At 42.6% G+C, this 25146-nt stretch overlaps 1 protein-coding gene across 2 annotated transcripts in view; it reads right to left on the bottom strand.

The window, feature by feature from the left end:
- RHEB (Ras homolog, mTORC1 binding) overlaps positions 1 to 22558 on the bottom strand; it is a 42698-nt gene extending 20140 nt beyond the window's left edge. Inside the window, exons 1-2 of one of the 2 annotated variants that reach the window (XM_049799130.1) lie at positions 22205 to 22558; positions 2552 to 2623 (exon numbers count right to left, since the gene is read on the bottom strand). In XM_049799130.1, coding sequence (XP_049655087.1) covers positions 2552 to 2623; positions 22205 to 22256 — 124 coding nt within the window. In that variant the 5' untranslated portion in view covers positions 22257 to 22558. The remainder of the gene's footprint in view (positions 1 to 2551; positions 2624 to 22204) is intronic. The other variant, XM_049799129.1, reaches the window with a different exon arrangement.
- Positions 22559 to 25146: the final 2588 nt, after the last annotated feature.

Genomic DNA, 25146 nt, shown 5'->3' with positions numbered 1-25146 from the left:
CTGAAGATTAAGCTACCAGCAGTACTGCAGCTTTCTACCCTTTAATCAGTGCTGGCAGAATACTGTAGTAAGTTATCAGTAACAATTTTCTGGAGACAAAACAGAAATTACATAGGCCGGACTATTCTTTAGCCTGTATTTTTTTTCATTCCCATGTTTTGTGACACTAAAGTAGACCCCATCACTAGATGAAACTGAAAAGCTTTTATAACCCAATATAAAGCACTGGAAAAATGCAACATTTTCCAACACGGCCCCTAGTACAGGAACCTGGACTTGTCAACCCTTTTTGCCATCATTGTTAACCACATTTGTAATTTCAAGCTAGGAAAACAATAAAAAGAGTTGATTACATACTTTGTGTCTTATGACCCTGCACAGAATCAGAAACATACAGCTGGGAGTGTCAAAAGACTGGACTGATCAAAGATTTAGATTTAGAAAAAACATTTTAAAAAGATTAAGTAGTCAAAAAAAGGTTTTATAATAATGCCATCAAAACTAGTTTCACATGTCCCTCTTAAAGATACCTTCGAGGTATCTTAAAATGTTAAATTAGAATGTGTTATCTCTTCTGTTCTTCACAGAAGTATTTTTAAAACATTCTATCAGGACTCCCAGGGCTTAAAGACAGGACAGATTTCCTCCTGTTTTGAACCTCAGGACACATGTTTTACATTTTCAACCCTTACTTCCCAGCAACATGTTCTGATGCAAGAAGGGCCATTCAATTCTCTACCTTTCAGAAAACAAATTCCTCCAGCCATACCATACATCATAAGACTTTCACCAAATCAATAATGCTGCTTGTTTTCCAAACAAATTAGAAATCAAGTGAAAAGTTATGCCTTTTCAAGACACCTTGCCCAACAAAGTCTTCATGGCCATGACATGCTCAATGTTTCGAAGTCAGATCAAGCAAGCAGTGCAGAGTGCAAGAGTCAAATAAAAGCAGAATTCATCCAGAGTGTATTTTCATACAGTTATGAAATGCTACCAGTGTGAGAGACACAACTAGAGTTAATAACAGCAGTTACAGGTAATAGGTTTCTGTGGACAAGAAGAGCTTGTGAAGAATGAAACAAGCCAACCTTGTACCAAGGTATCAAAATCCTAAAACAAGTTACAGATGCAGTATTTTGGAAAAACTCCATTCCCATGTCTCTCAAGCTTTATTTGTTCCCATATATCTGCATAAAACTAAAAGATTACTTTAAATAATTTGCATTTATATAGCACAGACAGTGAAAAATAACCTGTCCCAGCTGATATCAAGACTTAAAGTACAGAAGCTTAATCCCCAGTATTTTGTTAGCAGCTTTAATTAAAAAAAACATTTTATATAGTTTTAACAAAGTAAAAAGGGTTGATGGAAAGTGTTAATATTAATGACATCTGTATAAGGACTAACAGATCATTCAGGTCAAGGGGCAAATTATCCACCCTGACTCACTAAAACAAATGTAGATTTTTTCAAAAAGTAGCATCTGAATTTTAGTTCTAAGCAATAATATCCTGATAGCTACTGATTTGTAATTATTACCATATATATCCAAAAGAAACCTTGGTCTGCCGAATACTTCATTCAAACTTCCAGAATGTCACACAGGCTTAACATTCTACTGCACAACTTCAAAACAGTAAAAATGTGTGCTACCACTGCATTTCAGAAGTCACTGAAATACAAGAACTCCAGGGTTATGATCATGAAATCAAAGTTTTATTTGCCACACAATTAAAGTGAGCCAGTACGATCAAGTTACTCAGCCTAACACCACAGCTGCTCAAGTACTTTATGACCATCGCTAGCTCAGAAAGAGGTGGTTGGATTGTAATGAATACTGGGTAACTTGCCTCTGAAGTGACTTGTTGCTCTTGGCAGCATTTTTGGTGTTAGTATCTTTACTCACCTGCTATGCTAGGTATTCACAAAGGCACTAATATTAAAAAAACTGCTAAGAGAAAAAGAGGCACCTGAAGTCAGTTACTCAGTATTTGCAGCAAGCTGCCTGTGTACCAGGCTTGTTATCAAGCAGTTGGATATGAGTAATTTAAACGATTATCATGTTATCATGGCCACAGCATGTGTACCTTCTAAGGTAGTCATTTACTCCTCACTGGTATTGCTGGCTTTGTGTTCATCTGGATATACTGATCAAATGAGACATTTGAGACTTTGGAACAGTTCTGTGTAGCAACACATTTTCACATAGGTATTACATACTTAATTTGAAGTGCCTCAACTATATTAGAGAAGCAGATGTCCAACAACATACATATAACACAAGAAGGAGATGCAAATAGCCAGATTGATTAGGTTTTCCTTCATTTAGTGTTAAAAACATTTTAGCTGTCTGGAGAAATACGCAAACAGCTATTTCCATGCTGCAATTCTGTAAGTTTGGTAAGCATTGGTTTAAAGGACTCATAAAACTTAACAGTTAATTAATATTAATATGTAAAAGTCCACGTAAGTAGTATGTATAACCACAGTGGCTTATGATAAAAGTTAGTTAGGCACAGAAGAGCAGCTTATCAGTTATTTACTTACTGTTCTCTATGGTTGGATCATACGAATCAACAAACTGTCCTTCCACGAACTGAATCGTCAGTGAAGATTTTCCTGTAAAGCAAGGAAAAGATAATCTGTATTGAAACAAGTCTTCAGGCTGTTATCATTTTACACTTACCAGTAGGTACACTAATGTTTTTATAAGAGCCAGTATGACATTTGTATGGTTCATTTAAACTATCTATACATGACAACTGACCTATTTTTAAAGTAAGTGCCTATTCCTAGTAACTGGGTCTCCTGAAAAATAGTGCAAAAGCTACTCGGCATGTGTTCTGCTTTTGTTTTAACATAGCATAATTTAAGTGCCTCCTCCAGTTTAAAACCAATCTAAAAGTAGCAGTGTCCAATCCTCATAAAACTAAATTTAACAAACTGCTATATTTGGAAGGTTCTTCTGTTGAGAAGCAAGGAAAACTAGAAATAATTTTCAGTCGCTGCACAGGAAACTAGGAACTTGGATATAAATAGCCAAATTTGGTTTGACTAGGAGATTGGACATATTTCCCATGACAAAAGGATGATCTCAAAATTCTTTAGATCAATATATTCTCCTATTAATCCTCTTAATGCCACACTACAAGAGACCAATGGATGCTGTATTTTAAGCAGTGATTGAGGGGGCATAATTGGATTTTTTTCTTTGGAAAGCAATTTAACTGCTACTTTTGCAGACAACAGTCTCAATTTCAGTTATGCTGATCTGATCATACACACCTCCAGTAAAGAGTAATACAAAACATTGTACTTCATAGCAGATTGAAAAAATTAAAACTAATTTAGTCTTGAAAGATTTTACAAGATAGCATACATTGACCATAAAAAGCACCTTTAAAGCTCTGCAACTGAAGACTTTTCAAAGCATTACTGAAGCCTTAACATGATTTCCATTACAGCACATCTTCTACTAGATCCTATTACACGATGTTTACTGGACAAATACACTCTTATAAAGATTCCCAAGTGCATTAGCTGCTTTTGGACATAAGCATATTCTTCATGCTCCTTTATACTCTTCTCATTGGCAAGAAGCACAAACAAAATACGACCTCAAGTCAAAATTTAGACTCAAGACCATCCTACTCAGTGGAAGACTTTCAATGACATCAGTAATCAATGTTGTGGTTGAACTATATAGTAAAACTATTTTCAAGAATTAATTGCTTTGGATAAAGATTGCTCTCTTGCAGTGCTCAGACCATGCTATGTTTATACTTTGCTGCAGAAGAAGTTCTTTCCTAAGCATTCCTTCAGGAGGTATTAAAAAACAGTTTTCCACTTCCAACCACCCCATTCTTGCTTCATCATACAAGGCTCTTGACCTACTCACATTTGACTTTTTATTATTATCAGCATACTTAGCAAGTCACTTTCTTAAAGACATTCTAAAAATTGCAAGTCAGACAAAGTACAAGCAAGAAAGTGATACAAGGGAAGTTTGGCTTAATATTTATAATTACATGTGCAGTCAATTCCTTCATTAACTGCAACATTTCCAGGATTTACTCCTCCAGGAAGAAGGAAGAAAGTGTCACACAAGCATCATCATTTGGGGATTTCCAACAGCCATAACCTTCATCAACTCACCACCTGGTTTATTTTAACAACACCGTCCAGCTCTGCCATGCTTATCCCTTTGCTGTCTCCTATCAGTCATGCCAGTTTATTCAAGATACAATGCTAAAAAACTCAGACAACCCCCAAAAAGACCAACCACCACGTGACCTTTTAAGAGTTGCTTTTTCTCAAATCAAGTTCTTGGATACCATTCTCCAATACATGCAACTTTAGTGCAACTAAAGGTGTTATACTCACTGTGCATGAGTTTGCAGAGAACAATGAGCTTTAAACTGTTGCGCCAGCAAGGGTGGGGGGAAACAAAGCAACCATGCACGTCTGAAATCATCCTAATAAGGACAAACTCAGAACTGAGACTATGCATCCCAGCAACTTTTTGAAGCTGTGTATCTTGGACACCACTTAGAGAGTGAATGAACTTTTAAGCTATTTCTTCTTGAGCTATAAGTTTATGAAGCTGCTACCCAGAGTTTATGCTTCCAGATTCTTTGCCAATACCAGCACATTAAGCACTCCATTTTAAAACAAAGTTAACTATTCCTATATTAGGTTGTTACATCTTTAAGATAAGGAGAGCTAAGTTAAGCATAGATCATCACTGAACATTTTTCCTCCTAAGGAGGATCCTAAACTAACTGAAAGACTTGACTGCACTAAGTCTGGAAACTGAATACTAGAAATAAGTCCGAGCCAACAGAAAATGCTGCATTTAACATCCAGCTGTATTAATTACTGCTTTCCTCCCAACAGTGAAAGAGGAGGAAAGAAAAACAGACAAAACCAGTGTTCCAACACTCTCCTCCTAAATTCCTCCAAGCTTTGTAAGAAGGCTACCAGTAATGATGTGTTTGTGATCACAAGAGGATGCCTGTTTTCCTAGAGGAGCCACAGGGAAGCTCTCCAGTCTTGGATTCAGCCACATACCCTCTCAGGACAAGTGCGTGCAACACTATCCCACTAAACCAAGTCTTCCAAAGGGTACACAAGAAATTTAAAACCTAAGTCATTAACACCCCACTGCCTTGTCTCAGCCCATGCTCAAGAAGCACACAGGACCATGTCAACAACAGCTTGGCTTGAACTTTGTCTGACAGATTTTATTCCAGCTTTTGACCTATGCTGGTGGACAGAGAAGAAAATTAAGTTGACAATTTAGCTCCTATCTCCTCTTCCCCCAGAAAGATCAGGCAACATTTTCAGAGAGAATTACAACATAAACATAACGTCCATGAGGCACGGACCAAGGAACTGCACGCAACTGCATCTACTGATGTGCTATCTCTATCTCGGAGCACTGCAGGGAGGAGGATGCGGGGAGATACTGCAGTCTAGATGTGCATGTGGCGCTAGCACACTTCAGCCTGAATGGGTGAGAGAGCCTGACACCAGCAAAAAAAATTTGGTTAACTGATTACTCAAGGGTGCATACCTCAAAAAAAGGCTCAGCTCTAATATGCCCTCATTTGGATCAAATGCCAAATGTTTTTTAGTTTGCTAAGCTTTTCGTTGTAGCATCCTCCACGCTCGTACTTTTAGTGTATCCACTGTCTTCAAGTTTTAGGAAAATAAACATCTGTTGACACCAAAAGGAGAAGCGTCATGAGCAGAAGCAAGACAAAGTCTGCTGGAAGCAGTTCACTAAATAGATGGAGACCTGTGATTTTCAAGATGAAAAGGCATTTGCAAAATCTGACTGGAGAAGATTAAGGCTTAACATTTTGACTCTGTTCAGAACCAGAGAGCTTAAAATGGCTTGGAAGAAACAAGTGCATCAAACGAGGGCAACACTGGGGGCAGGGCAACAGGGTGACTCCTCCAGCTGTACCTGCTGTGGTAACTCAAAGCATCAGATACTCCATGGCAGAGCAGTTTTAAGTAAAATTCTCCAAACTTACTGACCCTCCCTCTCCCTGGAAAGACAGGACAAAGGGTAAAGGCTGGGAAGAACAGGTTTTACAAGTGTTTAGAATACAAGTCCCAGGTGGCTGAAAGCCCATATCAAGCTGTCCAGAACTACCCAAAGGGTATTTGCTTACACAATTCATTATTTACAATATGATGCTGGAGTGGTAAAGAAAAGTATTCCACTGTCAAAACAGAAAGGAACAGGTTTTCAGACAGAGAACCATTTCAAAAAATAAAGCCATTATTTCTGTTCATACAATAGAACACTCGCTACCTAAAGTGGAACATCCCATAAACACTCTGACTAGTGCAGTCACAGCACATCAGTTTCAAACACCATTGCAATAGCCAAGGCAAAAGAATTGCCAAATCGAGTTTTTACTCATCCTTTTACTTCTTGGACAAGAGCTGTGGTATTTAACCTAGCCTTAAAATTCAAACTTTACAACACTAGGCAGTTTACCAAGAAGATGAGTAACTGAGCATGTGTGGGCTCATGGACAGCTGGCATCCCCGAAGAGGCCATGCCCTCTCTTCGGTGCACTACCACCTGCCTGCCATCCCCATCCCACATCCTTATTCTCCTTACAATAGGCAGAGGGAAAGCCCAGATGAAATTCTCATCTGCAGCCAACTTCCCCCCCTCCCCAACCCAGGAGACCGATATGATGCAACTAGCCAGCGAGCAAGTCAAACAACAGCTCCACAAGCAAGGCGTTGTGCAAGCTCAATTCTGCAGCTGCCCTCTAACATGGCATCTCCACGATGACAGCCACTGGCAGCACAGTGCGGTTTATCTCAACAGGAAGAATTTCTCAATACTCAAAATCATCTGCATAAGCAATCAGTAAACAGTTTGATGGGGTCAGGAACAACTAACGAAGAATTGCAATTATCTGTTCTGTTAGAATTTTAGACGCATAGTTTCTTTAACCCATCTTTTTCTATTAAAATGCCTACTTATGTACTTTGCTTAATTATTAAACACTTAACTGCTGGCAGCATCTAATCCACTCCTACCACAAGCCTAGCATCTTACCTAGGTTAGTCTCTGCATAGATCTACTCAGGCTTACCTACAGAACAAACTAGTTTAGTTTTTGTCACAGAAGGGTTCAAGAAATTTCATAATGAAATGCTGTCAGTCATATTAAATTTGGTAAGACTGACCGCGTGCCCAGCTTTCAATATCTCACACACAGCTATGCTCAACCTACTACACTTCAGAGATGGAAGTTTTCATACTGAGATTTACTCTAACTTGAACATGGGATCTTTATCTTCTTTAATTCAGACTAGCAAGATGCACAAAATGGAGACAGCAGCCTTTCCACAGTACAGATTATCTATTTGTCCTCAGAGCACAGAAAGCGATTGAACGACTTCTTGGGAGCAGGTGGAGGTTTAACTGGGTAGCAAAGGGAAGTATAGCATCACTCTTCAACAAAAATGTTTTCACAAGATAGTAGATGATCTCAGAATCCATCACCAGCTCATCATTCATCTCAGGCTTCATCATTAGCAACTTGCTATGTTTAATTAAGATATTTTTCCCCCAGGTACTAATTATGGCTATGTAGTTGCTATTTTGCCGACCATTGCTACGTAGTTCGGTGAATTATTCTAATGACTATAAAAATGATACATCTGGGTCAATATAGAATTCTGTTTCTAAACCTCTGGAGGCAGTGATACAATGAGTAGTCTGTTTTACTCAGATGCAACTTGATTCTACTATTAGACTTTTACTCATGAGGAATTATCATGTATAAACATCTACTTTGAGCAGTAGTTTTATCCATTTTGTAGTGATTTCCTTGTGACACCAACATTATGATACCAGGATTAAAAAATTATTTTCTGATGCTTACAGAGAAAACTCTTGCTGACACAGAGCTCAACTGGTGCACTTGCTCATATGATACTGATGCTTGATTTGCAACACGAAGAGTGGTGGCACTCCTCTCACAGGGTGCTGTCTGAGCTTTCTGAAGGACAGACTAAAGGATCTGCCTTTCTAAACCTGTAAGAGCAAAAGTCCGAGGACCTCAGTGGGACATCTTTTGGCAATGTAGTGAGGGACCTCAGGAACAGAAGAGACCTTCAGGACAAACCAAACAGCAGATCAGCATTTCAGGACAACATAAGCTCTTTTTCAACTTCTGTGGCACTCTATCCTATTCCCTACCTTCTCCTCATCTATTTTTATATTAGGGTATAAGGAAATGTATTTGACAGTCTAAGGCAAGGTATTGTAGCAAGAACCACTCTTCCTGTAGAAGAGGAGGTTCACATGATGGTCCGCAACACCAAGAAGACAAGCCTGCAGGGAGAAAAGGACACATGCTTGTTTCGCTTCCTTCTGCATTGCACAATCTTCTTGAAGTTTATCAAAGGTATTCCTCTGCAAGCCAGAAGAAATCTGAGGGGCAATCACTTAGAAAGGAAGTCAGATGGCTTCCTTTATTTTCTTCGGATTTCAAAGCAGTCAGTTGAACTCATAAGCATATCTGCAGGCCCTTGCTAGGCTGGCAGCCATGAGCCTTCAAAACACAAACCAAGAGTCCTAATAATGCTACCTAGATCATATTTTCTGTAGGGAAAGCAAGAAAGCAAGAAGAGAGCATGTGCTTTATTCCCTGATATGTAACAGCAAGCTTGCTCCATCCTGCAGCAGTGCTCATCCCTGAATGTTCACTTATGCTTTGTTGCAACGTGTTAGATGTCCAGGCCAAGTATGTAAAGAAAAATTCCATTGTTTTCCTGCAACAACTTAGTTGCCACTTCCCGATGTCAGAAGAAATGTTTCAGTTATTTTATTGCAAAGTCCAGTTACCTCTGGTTGTTACCCTTGCTGGCAGAAAAAGAGTGCCACAGTCTGCCTGATGTTTCCCTTTTAATGAGGCAAACCAATTTTAATTCCATGTGTTTACTATCAGTTGTCAAAGATGGAAAAGCTGTTACCAGGCTTAAAAAAAAATATAAAAAAATCCAGAAAAGTTCTGTGGCATACATCTCACCTGGCCATGGTATATACATGCATAGATGGCCGCATCCAAGATGTTTTAAATAGTTCAGGGGAACTGCATCCTGGGGTCTCCTAAATGCAAAGGAAATTCAGACATTCATACCCCAGACAGTCAACCAATATTTGCTGAGATAAATACCATCTTCTGTATTCCCTTCAGACTTTCTGCAGAAACTGTGCATCCCTGCAGCACCTTCCCACCTCCCTCTCCGCAGCACCATGCCCAAAATATTTCAGGTGACGGTAGCAATTCGGAGACAACTTATCAGGCAGGTGCTGCTAGCTTAATTAGCAAATTTATTCCTAAACTAAAAGTCAGGCAGTACAACTTGATATATTGCACTTGTAAAGGGAAGCTTATTAAGCTTAAAGATCAGACTCTAATGTTTCAGTTTATGATACACTTAAGATGGAAAGAGCCTGAACTTTGTACTGATTTCCCCCTGAAGAGGCAAAATTCAGCTTGTACTGCTGGGTAGCAGCCAAGTCCTCTCTCCCTATGCACACACTTCAAGCAGCTAATTAGGTATCTGAATAAACTTGACCTTTCCTTGGATCATGAGGTACGTACAACATGAAATGTCTTGGAAAGATACTTTCAGTAACTGTCATTGTTTCTTCATTAAATCAGTTTTAAATGCTATGTCATTAGAAATAAAAACACATATCTCTTGCTTTAATGCATTCCATGCATTCCCCGTTTCCATCTTGAAGGTTTCAGTTTCAACACAAGGGAATGAACTCCCAACTTCCAGTCAGGTCTTTCTTGACGCTAAACATCACTGGGGTATACAACTTTACCTTTCTGCAAGCCAGAAATATCAGGACTAGCAGATTTTAGCACTTCTTCAACAAGTGGGTCTTTCCAACTGCAGTTACCAGCACCAGCTCTCCATCCACTACACAGATACTGCCTTAACTGCACTTGCAGCATGGTTGAATTTAACAGCAGAAGCCAATGAACTCTACTCTGTGCACACCACATGGGATAAAGCAGCTTTACCAGGGGTTTGTAGCCATCATTTTCCTTTTTTTCCTTTCTACACAACTGGCTGAAGTTAACACCAGCCACACTAAGTTACATGCTACTACTGACCACCTGGTAAAGCAATGTGCCATCAAACATGACAGAGTACACAGGTACGAATTAGGATTTTAAACTTAACATTTCAGTAAGAACACAGGATAAACTCTTCTTTCCTCTTCCTTTCACTGCAAACCTCACTTATGTTTTTAGACCACCTGATCTACACCAGTAACAGAGAAAACTTTAATAGCACAGAACCCTTACCAAGATGAAAGGCCTCAGCCTTTCAACAGATCAGTACTGTTTCACTGAAATGCAGGTCTTCCCTAAGGATCTTCCTTTGTAAAGATCTTTACGAGGAGTAGAGCCATAGCATTGACTTGCCAATGCTGTGGCCACCATACCTTATCATTGCTTACAACCACCACCAAGCAGAGGGCTAAGTCTCTGAAAATGCCAGTGAAATTTTCCTGGCATCATTTTAAAAAGGCAAGTCTAGGAGCTTGACCCTGAGCATATCGTAATGACAAGTCAACTGTCAGAAATGCAGCTGAAACGGTGAGAAAGGGACCCTTTTGACAGTACTACTGAAACACATACAAAACAGAGTCTCAAGGATCTTCTTGGAATTGCAAGAACAATAGTAAGAGATTTATTTCTCTCTTCCTTGTAGTAGGATGACAGAGAGCAGGTATGGGACGAAATCGTGACAAAGTAGTAATGGTCATATCCCCTCTCTTGGTAACATTACCAAGCAAATAGTGGGATACATATCCAGCAGCTATAGCTAAGAAACTTCAGCCTCACTCTGACAGAAGGTCCACAGAGCTATTTGCCAACCTGTAGCAAAACCTGAAGATATTACTGATTTGTTCCAATAACTACAGGCAGGCTACTTTTACAACCTATTAAATATATATCTCTCAATCTAACTGCATAATAATCACTAGAAGATCTCGGCAACAAAAGGCATCTTCAGCCTGTAGCACTATACTTGATTATGAAGTAGTCCGTTAATGTAACGAACTCTGTGCCCCCACCGATGGTCCAAAGTCTGATGAACCCAATGTCAACAAATGCCAGCAATGCACGTGGCAGTCAAAACCTGACTTTCATGGAAACAGTGCTGCTACAGGCAGCACACAGCATGTCCATGCCAGCACACAGCACTATTCACCTGCCATGACCTGCGCTGCTGAAAGTTCCCAAAGCTGCATGAAGCATCAGGAACTGCAGTACCAACCCTGACAACACTAACATCTCTTAGCACAAAACAGAGAAGTTGGTCTTTAGGGATACTGACAAAGATTAGTGTTGACTCTCTCTTCCACCAGGAAGAGAGGACACGGTCAACTCATACCTCTGTCAACAGATGCATAGGTAGACACTAAGACAGTCTTGATTAATGATCATACAGTTGAGCCTTGACCACTTGTAACTCTCCTGTGCTAGCACAAGGCTGCTGTGGATCTATATATGACCATGCCAACATAAAAAACAGTATGCCTGAACTCCACCTTCCTCTAGAAAAACTCTCCCCCCAAAGGATTCAGAACAACTTTTGATAAGTTACTGTTGTCTCTCCTCCAGTTCAATTCTACATCTTTGACTTAACTTTATAGGCATCTTCCACATTCCTTCTGCTTAACACGTGAAGTTCCTCCTCTCTATTAATCAGGGTTGAAGAAAGCTACAATCTGTTATATGCCATCTTCATACCATAGCACTTTATACAGCTGGAGTTAGTCATTAACCCCTCCCCACTAACTCTGAATGCAAGCCTTCTTCATTTACACACTTACCAAATCAACATAACAGAGTAGCCTCTGAATACAGAGGATAATCTGTTAACAGTAAGGAAGGTTCAAAGTAACAATATACTTAAATCACAGCATGACAGATGTGGGTAAGACACCAGGAAAAAAAGACTCTGGGGTAAGGATAACACCATGCAGAGTACCATAAGAATCATTAGAGCCCCCCAACCTTGGGAAATTTTAAGGGAATTTAAGCCAAAGATCCATCAGGTATGACATGACATAGCTGATTTTGCCACAGGGCAGAAAAAATAGAATAGGTAACCCTTGTTTGCTATACCATACTATAAAGTTCTTGCTGTCATGACAGCCAGCTGGCCTTCTTACCTTCCTAACCAGTGTGTATCAACCTGCTGGCTCACAAAGTAGTACTTGAAAAAAAAACCCAAAACCCAACACCCTCACCCTGCCCTTTCCCAACCAGTTGAAAATAGCTGAGGGAGGTAGCCGAGGATGACACTTGCAACCTGACATTAAACTATTTTTTCATTTAGACTGTCTTTCACAAGTGAAGTGTCTTCCAGCCAGTCCAGCTCCAGCACCTAAGGAAGCACTTGCCAACAGAAGCTGGACTCTTCACTTCCCAGCACTCCACTAGCACAACCATGCAACTAGGACAAGGAGTTGAGTATCAAGCTACAGTTTAAGGCAACCCAACTTCAGGCCAACAGCCTTCAAGAGACAGAGCAGTACGTTGTATTTGTCTGCTGCACAAGTGTCTGAATATCAACACAAATAAAATTCTCAAAGTGGAATAGCAATTTTTACTCTGCTATTATCCAGTTAAACCGTAAATTCATCCAGCTAATCTTAAATTCAAGTCTATTTTAAACAGTATCTAAGAAACTAAGTACATCACATCTACTTGGCAGAAATGGATAAAATATTAACTATCACAGGCAAATAGGTCAAGGGCCAAGATTTACCATAGGTACAGCAAAGACTTTCAGAAGTTGCTTACTTCCATAGCTTGGCTACTTGGGAAATAACCCGTAACTTCATTTTTGGTTTCCACACTTCCATGCTGTAAGAAACGGACAGGTATGGACCAACTTTCCCCACAATAAGCTGCCCTTAAAACTCAGATCCATATACCCCTTTTTCTCCTTACCAACCTCCATCTTTAAACCTTTTCAACCTTTGGGATGTACAGTCCATGCCCACATAAGCAGCTGGATGTCAAAATAACGGGATGTTCATATGACCATCTTCAGAAAAAAGAAAAGTATATCCTACAGTCTCATCATTAGCTATAAATTGTATACAAGATAATGGCTTTTTAAGATCACAATCTTTTTGCCTGGAAATGCAAAGAGAGAAGACATCATCTTCTTTTTCTGTACTATCATTAACTTACACTTGTTCATAGCAGTTGGTTGCGACAAAAGGACAACCCAATGCTAGGCTTAGGAACACCATCCAAGACACTCGCCCAGAAGAAATTTCAACAAGCTAGTCATTGAAACAGTTCTGGAAGTTTCACTTTAGCTCTTCCTCTCTCCTACCATCACACTTGGGGATAAAAGGTATTTTGCAGTTGAGGAAGAACAAGCAGAAAAATGGTTTAGGTGTCCTAAGACTCCTTGATACACTCCATATAAACAACATGATTTTGAAACATTCAGACACCTTCTTGTTCTTCCTAGCTCTACTGTTCAGTAAAACTTGAATTACCTCACATTTAAAGAATTTTTAGACTTAAGTTTAGTAACCACAAAAGGTTTATCAAGAATTTTGACAACCTTTTTCTCCAAACATGAAAAAACGTTAAAACAGCACAACTAACACCTTTCTTCAGAATTTATTCACCAGTGTCAAACCATACAGATGAAGCAGAACATGTATCAGAAACAGACATTTCTAAGAAAGAAATGGAGAAGAAGGTACTGCAGCAAACTACAAAACACGGTGCTTGTTTGTATGCATATTTCAAAGCAGAAACTTCCAGTTCTAATTAAAAATGCTAATTTTGAAACAGATTTTGGAACACCAAAAATCTGTTATTAATGGAGGACCAAGCCTTAAAGCAAAATACACTTTACTGCCTTAATGTCAAGTGCTTGATTGTTTTGACAGTTTGTAGGACAGATTTAATGGGAGTTTTCCTACATATTATGCATCCCAGCTCTTTTGCATATAGCAAGAGTACCTTTAAAGGAGGTCGTACATATTGAATGAAGTTTTGGCAATACAATCTGACAAGTTGTTGAAGCTAGACAGATGCACCCCACTAACTCAGGAGACAATGTTGTCAAGAGACACTTTCATATCATAATTTTGTATTACACTTGCACATGTTCACACCCACACGCTGAAGACCACTTATGTATTCCCTCTTTTTCCAAATTAAAATTCATTTAACTCAATACTCCACAGAACACAAATAACTAGCTAACATTTGTCATGCATGCTGTTCTGGTTCTTGTAATCTAAAATACCTAAGAATACTGGTAACCATTCCAGAAGTATTAACTCCTCATTCTTTAAGACTTCAGTGTAATACTAAAAAAAGAGAGCTGAAAGGAAACTTTACTGTTTAAAGCATAATCTATCAGGGAATTGTGATTTCTTCAGTTCTTATCTACTTAATATAGAAGCACCACAACTCTTCTGAGAGTCACACATTAGGGTCTTTTGTTCCTTAGTCTTATGCCTCAAAAGATTAACCTTTGGCCATTATTCACAAACTCTTGAAGATTTCATCCAAATTAAACTACTATAAATTTCCTCCTCATGTTCTAGTTGCAAGTTCTCTAATGCACGTAAGAAGTCCCATAAGAAATTCCAAGTAGACCTCCCTTTTGCAGGAGCCCCCAAGGTTCAAGCTATTTTTTGCTTGTCCTGTCTTCAACTTGACCAGCACATCATGCTTGATAATCCAAAATCTGCACTTTGAGAACTTGTATCATCTGTTTATACCACTACCTTTTTCACCACTGTCTGATTCCACATCCTTCATCCAACTATACTTAAAATTTGCACGTACAGTGATCAAAATGCATATGGTAAACTGAGGAAGAAGCAGTGCATCTAAAAAGATTAAGTAGTTGTGACTCATCTCAATGCTGCAACAGTGTTGATAAATGCTTACAACTAAAGTAGGAGTCATCCAGGTTGAGGAGTCAACCAGTATTTGCAGGAAACAGGTATTTTGTAGGGTATCTTAGCAAACACTGAAGATTACTCTGAAAAGCAACAGAACATTTACATTTGTTTTCCACTGGCTTTCCAAGTAGGGAGGCAATCAATCATTCTGAATGCCTTACAGTTTGCTGTACAGGTTGTACTGAGGCAGGTGTTGGTCTCCCAAGTAACAAGAGATAGGACAAGAGGAAACGGCCTCAAGTTGCACCAGGGGAGATTTAGATTAGGTATTAGGAAAAATTTCTTCACCAGAAGGGTTGTCAAGCATTGGAACAGGCTGCCCAGGGAAATGGTTGAGTCCCCATCCCTGGAGGTATTTAAAAGGCATGCAGAGGTGGCACTTAGGGACATCGTTTAATGGTAGACTTGGCAGTGTTAGGTTTACGGTTGGACTCTGTGATCTTAAAGGTCTTTTCCAACCTAAATGATTCTATGATTCTGTGATCATAGTCTGGAGCTTTGGCTTTGATCCACTGCAGCATCTTTACTACCAAGCACTTCCAGAAAATTCCAGATCATCTCACTTGAAGCATCATCTGAATCTGAAGACTTCAGAACAAGTTTTAGATTTACCCCAGGTCAAACATCTCACTTTTCCTCGATTCTGCATGTAATGATTAGATTAGAAGGCTATTTAAACAAGAATCTTGAAAAACTTGATTTCTTCGTGGTTCCCTAATGCACATTTCACGACCTTTACAAGGCTATCTCTTTTCCATCAAGAGAACTACTCCGGTTCAAAAGGCCCGCTGTTGAAAGTTTACAAAAACCACCACTCACACTTATCTGGAGTGGTGGAGGAAAATACTTACAGATGTGGTTTCATAATACGTCTGACTGAAGTAAAGTCTGCCCGGCCACAACGAGCCTGCTGCACCCTCCCCCAGAAGAGCTCCTGTTCCCTCTGTCCAGGTTGTACTCACAGAGCCAACCAGCTGAATGACATGAAAACTTTTCCTTCTGGTTGCTTTACTTTTCAAAGAAATCAATTCCCCGAGCTGGTGACCAGGCTTCCAGCATGCCAGTGCCAGCACCCGGGTGGGGGCAGGAAGGTGGAACTTCCAGCCATGGTGCAGGATTAGTTCACCTTGTGGGAAGGGAAGCCAAGCCCCACCCTACATAGTTCATTTGCATCTGCCTTCATTACATGGCAATTAAAAACAAAGTGGCAGGGGATAACTTGAGATAAGCTGCACCTGAAAGCCTGTTTCAGCACTTTGTTCAAAAACTGCCTCAGTTTACTCCCTCGTTACAAGTTCAATACAAGCATCCTTCCCCCCCAAAAAAAACAATTCAGCATCCACTGTACTTGGTATTTCTCAAGAAGGAAATACAATCTTTAATGGCCCACATTCATGTTTTTGGTAAACCTGATGATCATAAATCTTGTTAAGTGGTCTGCTAAACAACATATAAGAAGCTTTCTCCACATTCTTCCCTTTTTCCCCATCCCATATACCCCCATTTGCAAGATAGCTGCCATCAGTGTGCAAGAACCATATAGGAAAGCAAATGTCCTGACTAGGATTGGAAGAGAGAAATTTTAAGCAACAACCAACCCCCAAAATTCAGGAAGCACATTTTAGTTTCTTACATTACCAAATTCACAACAATTTTGTCGTTCACTTCAAATATAGGCCTTGGAAAACAAAGGGAAGCCTCTCAAGTCCTTAAGGAGAACAGATCCATGACTGACAAGGGCAGCTTTGTGTTTTTACATACCATGCTTCATGTTTGCAGCTTCCGATTTAGGATAATTTGAGATGACACCAAGCAATTTAGACTCATGCAGGACTTGCAGAGCTTGAGTGCATTATGAACATCCCACAGAGAAGCTGTTTTGATTTGGATTGAATACACAATTAAGTTGAGCAGTTCTTAAAATACACCCTTGAATTTCACCTTCGGGAGAGCTACAGGAAGTTAATAGTCATCGGTAGTTTATCACATTTTAGCCTGCTCTTCTAATCCCCAACGCGTGGTTATTCTAAGTTTCCACAGCAGCGTGTACCGCAGAGGTGGTTGGTTTACCCAGAACCTACACTTAAGGCAGTGTAGTGTATCTAAATGAAGAGCTTCAACTTTATATAGCTTATAAATTACAGGATCTACATTTCATTTGGTTTCTCCCATCAACATTAACTCTAAGTTGAGTAATCAAATACCAAAACACTCACATATACAAGCAAAACCTGCAAGTGTTACCATTAAGAGATCAGAGTAGGCAATTTAAGAGTTAATCCTGAAATGGTGTCCTCAAATAACCCTACTGTGGCTTGATATTACAGCTGAACATGCTGCCTCTAGCGCTTCCAGCTACTGCGATCAAATGCGCTGTAGCAACTTTCACTGTTGAACAGCATAGTCACTCACACCAAAATGCAATTAAAGCTGGCATTTCCAGCCTCATTTCAGTCCCCTGGTAGCTGCAACCTTTCCTTTTAGCAGCACTGCTGCACCCCAGCAGAGCGCATGCAGTCCTAACGAGGGAAGCGCTATGAAAATAATCTTGGCACTTGTTAGGGACTCGGCAGAATTTTAACCTTCGGTATCAGCTGGATCCTGAACCTCTCAATTTTCCTGTAAAATCTCAGGCTTTCCAATGCTGCAGACACAACCAATTCTGTAAACCAAACTGCAGCACACAAGAGCAGTAATTTCTCCATTCCTTCTCTCCTGACATTTACACGGGCAATTTATTGCCTGCTAAAATTACCACTTCCCTCCGTCCAATATCAAAGGGATACCTCCTCAGGGCGGTATACTGCTGTGCGAACAGATGCCATCTTTCAGAAGCAAAAAGCAAAGCCTTAACTCCATTTTACAATACAAACCTCCTAATATTCAAATAACTCAAGTTTTCAAAACTAGTAACTACGTTTTGTCCTAACAATTATTCTTACTGTTTACAAGTACATATTAAAGGTACTGCTTTTTCTGTCTTTCTTGCTTTCAGGCAAGGTGGAGGGGGGAAAAGTGCTTTTTAGCTTAATACAGCCACCTGGAAGCTTTTCCATATAAACCTAACCTTGGCAGATAATTTTGTTCCGTTACAGGTTTTTTTGCTACCTGCACGCTGCAGTCACAGACCACAACTACTTCTGCCTGCAGTATGGACTGCTCTCCACCTACACAAAAGAGTTGACTTATTTAGCTGGGGAAGAAAATAGCTAAGTCACCACTAACTTAACTGGATTTCCCCCTCAGAGCAATAAACTGACCAGGAAAGCATTTTCAGATCACCAGTCCAAACACGTAAAATTCAGAAACAGGATTCCAGTTTCTGCACATGTATCTGTAATACCAGCAACCTGAGCTATAAAAAAGGCAAAAAAACCCAAGTCAGGCTGAGATCGTGACCTACGACTGAAGAAGCTGACCCAAACAACACCTCCCTGCTTATCTTAAATCCATCGGTTCAATAGAATACCAAGAATCCCAGTAATAAGGTACTTTACAAGATGATCTAAGAAGCTTCTTCTTTCATACAGGCATCTGTGGTCTGAATTTACATATTTCTTCTATAAACAAAAAAGAACCAAACTGAGCATAAAGCACTCTGGACAACTACATGCTGCTTTTTAGAGTGGCCGTTATTCTGAAGCGATCCAGAAAATCTTAGTCTTGCTTGATTTATTTCCATGCAAATCCATTATTTCCAATTATATCTGGGATATATTAAATTATGACCAAAATACAAGTACGAAGATTCTTTTTAGTGAAGGCAGTAACTTTGAAAAATGTTATGCTTTATCATGCATAAGACAGTTTTTTCCCAGAATCAAATCTCAAGTAGCTGGTCCGCTCTGGTCACTTATCAAACAACAATAATCAAAGTCGAGCTCCTCCCATCGTGAAACTATCAGATTTTGGGATGAAATCCATCTGATTTCTACTGAGACCCTCACTGAGGCAAGCACACTTACATAATGGAATGTAACTTTCTTACAACTGATTTAAGCCTGAGCAAAACCCAAAGGAGACATTCTTGTGTGATTTTTGTCTAGCGTCATGCCACAACCTGTGTGCTATACCCACACATAGTTGGCCTTCCTCACCAAAAAACAAGTCCCGAAGTTCCTGGCAAATACTCTGTCTGCATCTCAGAAAGTGTGTCTGCCTGGGAATTCACGAGGCTTCCACCGTGATCTCTCCCATCTGCAAAGAACACTAGTTTCACATATGAAAGGGTTGATGGTGGTGTTGAAAGACAGAGGGAGTGTATTCAAACAAGCAGACTCCTGAATTTTCTATTCCGAGAACTATTATATCAGAATACCACTCCCAACCTCTAGTTTATCTGACAAGAGCACTAGGATAAGAATAAAATTTAACGTAAGTAAAAGAAACAAGGGCTTAGCGTGAAGCCAGTACAAGATTCAGATTCTGTTTCACAAATGCCCGTGGAGGACATGCTTGCCCATTACTATACACACTCATAACCTGAAAGATACGCAAAATTGTTGAATCATCAACTGTAGGAAACAGCTCACTGCTTGAAATATGTCATCAAAACCTGGTTATTTCAACACATAACTGAAAGAGACACAGGAAAAAAAAAAAAGCTCACTGTTTTCTAATTAGCTTAATCTCAAACACCCCACAGATTCCAAGTAGAGCTTGCAACTTCACAGAGCAGGTCACCTAAGCATTTATGCTAACCTATAAAACTGTAAACATTTTACAACTTACCAGCGTTAGCCCCCCTCATTCCAGGGTCGAGATTAATGTTAATGGCAAAGCAATGTAGCTCCCTAATTATAAAAGGAAATTTAGAAAACATTTTCTTAAAGCCCTTCAGATTTTGGCATTATTCCCCGCCTTAATGAACGTTAGCTCTATTCAAAGGTTGCATTTTCCCCAGAGGAAATGCTCTTCATTTCCTACCACCCAAAAGCTTGTCCTAAGAAGAGATTTAGATCCCTTCTTACCCAGGGTTCAGGTAACGTTCTTGCCATTGTAATACAAAGCAAGACTTACTCAAAAGCTCTCTGAAGCCAAACTAAGTCACTATCCTCCTAGACTTTAGGAGGCATACTTGGATAAGCAGAGGACCCGACCTAAATCTCGGTTTAACTTCCTTGTTTTTCTAACAGCTTTGAACTTTACATAAGTATTTGCCTAAAAATTTAATGCTCCCATATTTAAGAAGAGTAACTTTGCAGTTTTAACATGCAAGATTTTTACCTAAGAGGTAACACAAAATTGTCAAGGAGAATAAAAGGAAAACTACAGTTAACCAGAATTCTTCCCCCCTCTTAATTCTACGTTCATACAACTTGTAGCTGTCCTAATAAAGCCGATCTTGTCCCATCAAGCCTAATACTGCACTACTCAGGGAAACTTTAGTTGAAGAAGTTCAGCGGTAGGTCTTAACAGACGTTAGCTTTTTGCACATCCTTTCCGTATGAGTACTATTACTCAAAACATCACCAAGTAGATCAACAATACTATACTATTTCTTCTACTTTTCCTCAATCGAGTATATACTATATAGTATATACTATCATCTGATTTTTTGACTGCTGCTTGTCATTGTCAACAGACAAAAGACCAAAGCTCAAGAGTACACCCAGCCCCATCAGAGACTTCTAAAGGGCAGAATTTCAAGCATTCTTCCTTCCCACTTATACTGCCCATTGCTCGTTTCCACTAGTGCTCTGAGACAAAAGAGAAAACATAACACACAAGACAGACAATGAAACTGACTGCAACAAGCGATGTCAAATATACTATGCAAACTGACCAATCTACTACTCACTGCTCCTTTTAAGGACTATACAAATTCATTATAATTTTTACGCCACCCCATCTCAAAGTCAGGCTGCAGTTACATACAAAATCTAAGAAACAGCTCCCCTTACTTAGCATTTTTTTAATCTTTAAAAAAGCTTTTTTTTAAGGGTTCTTTCTGCTGAGTGCATAACAGAAGACAGATTACTGATTTAGCCGCTACTTTCATGTAAAAACCCCTCTTAGGTCAGCACAGTATCTCTCTAACATCTTTTTTTTTTTTCCAACCACACATTATCTTCAACATTGATCTATGCTTTTAAGTTTGATCGATTAGGATGGCTGTAGTATGGCTTATTCCCCTCCGCTTTAGGAGCCCAAACATTGAAACATCTGAAACTATTTTCCATCAAAAACGGTGAACGTAGGAGGAGAAAGGATTACAGGTGTGGGCAGTTATAGAACAAAAACCCTATCAGCTACTATAGACTTGTGCCAGACGCTTCCAGGAAGTTCCTCCACATAGGGTGCTGGACTGTACCAGCAGCACCGTGCTGCTGAGCAACACCATCCCGTGCTGGGGACACCACAGAGTCAGTACAACCCCACGGCCTTAGTGAGTACAACCGGTCGGCAGTCGGCTTCGCTACGCTAATGCAAAGACACACACACACACACACACAAAAAAAAAAGAAAAACAAAAGGCCAGAAATGGGAACAAATCAACCCGGTTTTCCCCTCGGCATCTCAGAACCGGCTCTAAATCCTGCGCAGGGCCGCGTTTGGAGGCGGTTTGATCCCAGCTTCCCTGAAGCCAGCGGGACCGGAGCGCTCCCGGTCGGCACCGCATCCCTCACCGGTCCCAGGGGCCTGGTGTGACACGCCCCCCCCCCGCTCCGTTCCCCGGGAGGGGGACGGGGGGACACGACCGGCACCTCAGGGAGAGCTACCAGCGCACCGGCATCCCCCTCCCCGGTGGCAGGACCCTCCTCGCCGCCACCCCCGCCCCCGTTTCCCGGTGTCCGTTAGGGAAGGCCCGTCCGGGATCGCGGCAGCGGGGCGAGGAAAACTTCCCCTTCAAGGGCGCGGCGGCCCCGCTCCCGCAGTCCCGGGCCCGCAGCGCTCTGCGGCGCCGCCATGGCGGGGCCCGCCCGCCCGCGGCTGCGCGTTCCCGGCGGCGGGAAGCGGGGCGGCCCGGCCCTCCCTCCCCGCCGCTGCACCTGCTGCCGCGGGGGAGGGCGATGCGGCCGGGGCCGCCGGACCGGGCCACACTCCCCGGTGGGGGGGGGGGCGCTGCGGAGCCCGGGACGGCCCGCCCGCACCTCCGCCCCAACGGCCCGCCACTACCACCTCCTCCTCCCCCCCCCCCCCCATCGCCTCACGGCGGCGCCCCGCGCTCACCCACGCTCCGGTAGCCCAGGATCGCGATCTTGCGGGACTTGGACGGCGGCATCTTCTCCCCGCCCGGCCCCGAACCACATCAAGGGCGGCGGCGGCGGCAGCGGTCGCGGCGGTGGAGGAGGAGGCGGCGGCGGTCGACGGTCGGCTGACGGGGAGCGGGGCGCGCCGCCAGCGACATGCGGCGGGGGGGGGGGGGGGGGGTAGGGAGGAGGAGGAGGAGGAGGAGGAGGAGGAGGAGGGGCGGCGGAGCGGCGGGCCGACCGCACGGGACCCGCGGCGCCTGGCAGCGGCAGCGGCGGCAGCAGCAGCAACGGCAGCGCCCGCCCCACGTGACCGCCGGGCTCGCCGGCCCCTCACGTACCTGTGCGTCACAGCGTCACAGGCCGGAGCGACGACCTCGCCGTCGCCGAGAGCCGGCGCCAGGCGCCGCGAGGGGAAAAACTCGCTGCGTCATGCCTTTCCCCCCCCACCACACACACACACACACACACCCCCACCCCTTCACCCGCCGCACCGCCGATTGGGCGGCGCCGCGGCAGCGCGGACGGCGATTGGCCGAGAGCGGCGGCTGCGGTAACTAGATCGGCGTTCAAAGAGAAGGGGCGGGGCTGGCGAGCGAGGACGGGGATTGGGCGGAGGGGAGACGGGCAGCGGCGCGTGCGCGCGGCCGCCTCCTCGGTCCGTTGCCCGCTCGCGGGCTCCAACGGCTGCCGCGCTCCTGAGGGGACCGCCGGCCGCTTTCCCGCCCGCGGCGGCCCCCTCAGAGGGAAGGGCGGCTGCACGACGAGCCGGTCAGTCGGATCCGGCGCTGCTCCTGCGTCGTTTCGTGTCCCGAAGCGCTGCAGGCCGTTGGCGGCGGCCGGCTTGCCCTTGTCATGGCGGTGGGCCCCGGGCCGCGCTCGCAGTCCGTAGAGCCCGAGGCTCCAAGGACACGACCCCCGGGCCGCCTGTCCCGAAAAGGGCCACTGCGCCGGGCTGCGGCGTTTATTTCAAATCGTGTCGGTGCTGCCTTTGCACGCAGATAACTTCTGGGGAAACGCTGGGTCTGAGCGGCTATGAAGTGCTGGCAGTTGCCTGTGAAGGGAAGAGGGGTGTGTGTGGAAAAAAAGTCGTGAACTATGAGATCCAAGCGGTGGCGAGTTTCCCACTTTGAAAAAAGCGAGCGCTGCATGTGCTAGTGGTGACTTCGGCACATAGTGGATGCAGAATTTAAGGGAGAAAGACACGAACAGGAAACTTGTCTTTTCCCCCCTCTACTGCTACTTGGTTTGAACACGTTTGGTAATATTTACCCATTCCACTTTTTCTTGCTAAGTGGACATTGCTTAGAAATCAAAATAGGGTTTTCTATGTGCATCTTGTCTTTTTGGGGGGTACGCTGATACCTAACATGCGATTATGTACAACTCATCGGTGGTACAAAACCCACCCAACAGCTTGATGATGTTAAGGGAGATGGGTTGTCTTCTCCTCCCTGATCTCAACCATTCATTCCCATGTGCTAGCATTCATCTAGCCTGGTAAGAGGGCAGGGAACAAAGGCAAATGAAAGCTATACGCAAAAGCAGTTTCCTTCTTCAGAAGCAGACAAGCTTTAAGGAGGTATCTGCATTTTTGGGGATAGTCTGATGATGATACCCTTCGTCTTTTGGACTATAGGATCTTAAAGGCTAAGTACTGGTAAGCTGTGAAACAGCAGATATGATGGCCTTTAGCAAATAGGTACAGGACAAAAGGATAGTTATTTCATGAGAAAAGGTGGGGGGGGGCGTACTTTGTCAGTGATGGCTGCAGTGGATATCATTCTGCATGCTCCTTCTCCATGTCCAGCTCTTCCACTCACTACAGTACAGATTCCCACTTCACTGCAGCTCTGGAGTACCACACCACAGGGATTGGTGCGATCCTGCCACACGGATGGATTTGGTGGGCCTGCAGAAAGAGTAATGCGTGGAAATCCTGCTTTTGTGAACAGATATTGTTGAAAGCTCGCCAAGAGGTGTGGAGGGGCAGTCCTGCCTGATGTAGCTCACTGTATCCCTTTTTGCCTTGCGTGTTTTAGAAGACCTAAGTCTTCTTAAGAGATGGGAGGATTGCAGCAGCCATAATCCTGCAGGACCATCCGTTGTGTAGCTCTGCAGCGGTGCTGTCATCTCTGCACTGGCTCGCTCTGGAACCATGCCATGGTCCAAAATCTGCGCTATTTACTGAGCCAGAGGACTGAAAGAACTGAGTTAAGAGCTCCCTTCCAATGACATCAGTAGACTTGGAAACAGGTGAAGTTTGTGGTAGTTGGTGCTTTCAACTTCCATATCCTTACAGTTCTTATGACTTGCCTGTTATGTTCAGGCATTGTGCTTTTCACTCTGCTGAAACCTAATCTGCATATTCAGAAAATATATTTGTACCATTCCACATAGAGTGGCAAGCATCAGTATTTTTTCATTTGTGAGCATTTCTGGGTTTGCTCCCTCCTTGATACCCCACTTCCCTTGATCGGTTCTGTTCCCGTATTCCCTTTTTCTTACCCCACTCACCTTTTGGACCCTTCTCTATTTATTGATCTTGTTTCCATTAACCTGCACTCCGTCACTCTGTACTCATTTAGGAGAGCTCACTACTGCGGGGTTTCTGCTCCCCCCCCCTTCAGCTGCTTTATTTACTGCCTCTAACTGCAATAGAGTTGTCCCACCTTAGGATGCCCTCCAAGCTTGCTCAGTCTGCGTTGCAGCAGGAACACAGAACTCATCCTGCCTGGGCACAGGTGTTCTTTAAACTTGCAGAAAAAACTATGACTTTCTTTTCTTCCACTTGTTCTTTGGAAGGAATTGGCTAATTCCTCATTCCATCAGGATCTCATAAGTGCTTCATTGTATCTTGACTGGGACACTCAAAATACAGACAAATACAGAGCTTTCAGGGAATTTTAACATTTCTCCATG

This window comes from Accipiter gentilis, chromosome 4 (genome assembly GCF_929443795.1).
Source record: "Accipiter gentilis chromosome 4, bAccGen1.1, whole genome shotgun sequence".
In the NCBI taxonomy this organism is placed as follows: domain Eukaryota; kingdom Metazoa; phylum Chordata; class Aves; order Accipitriformes; family Accipitridae; genus Astur; species Astur gentilis.
This window is presented reverse-complemented; position numbering and strand designations above follow the sequence as displayed.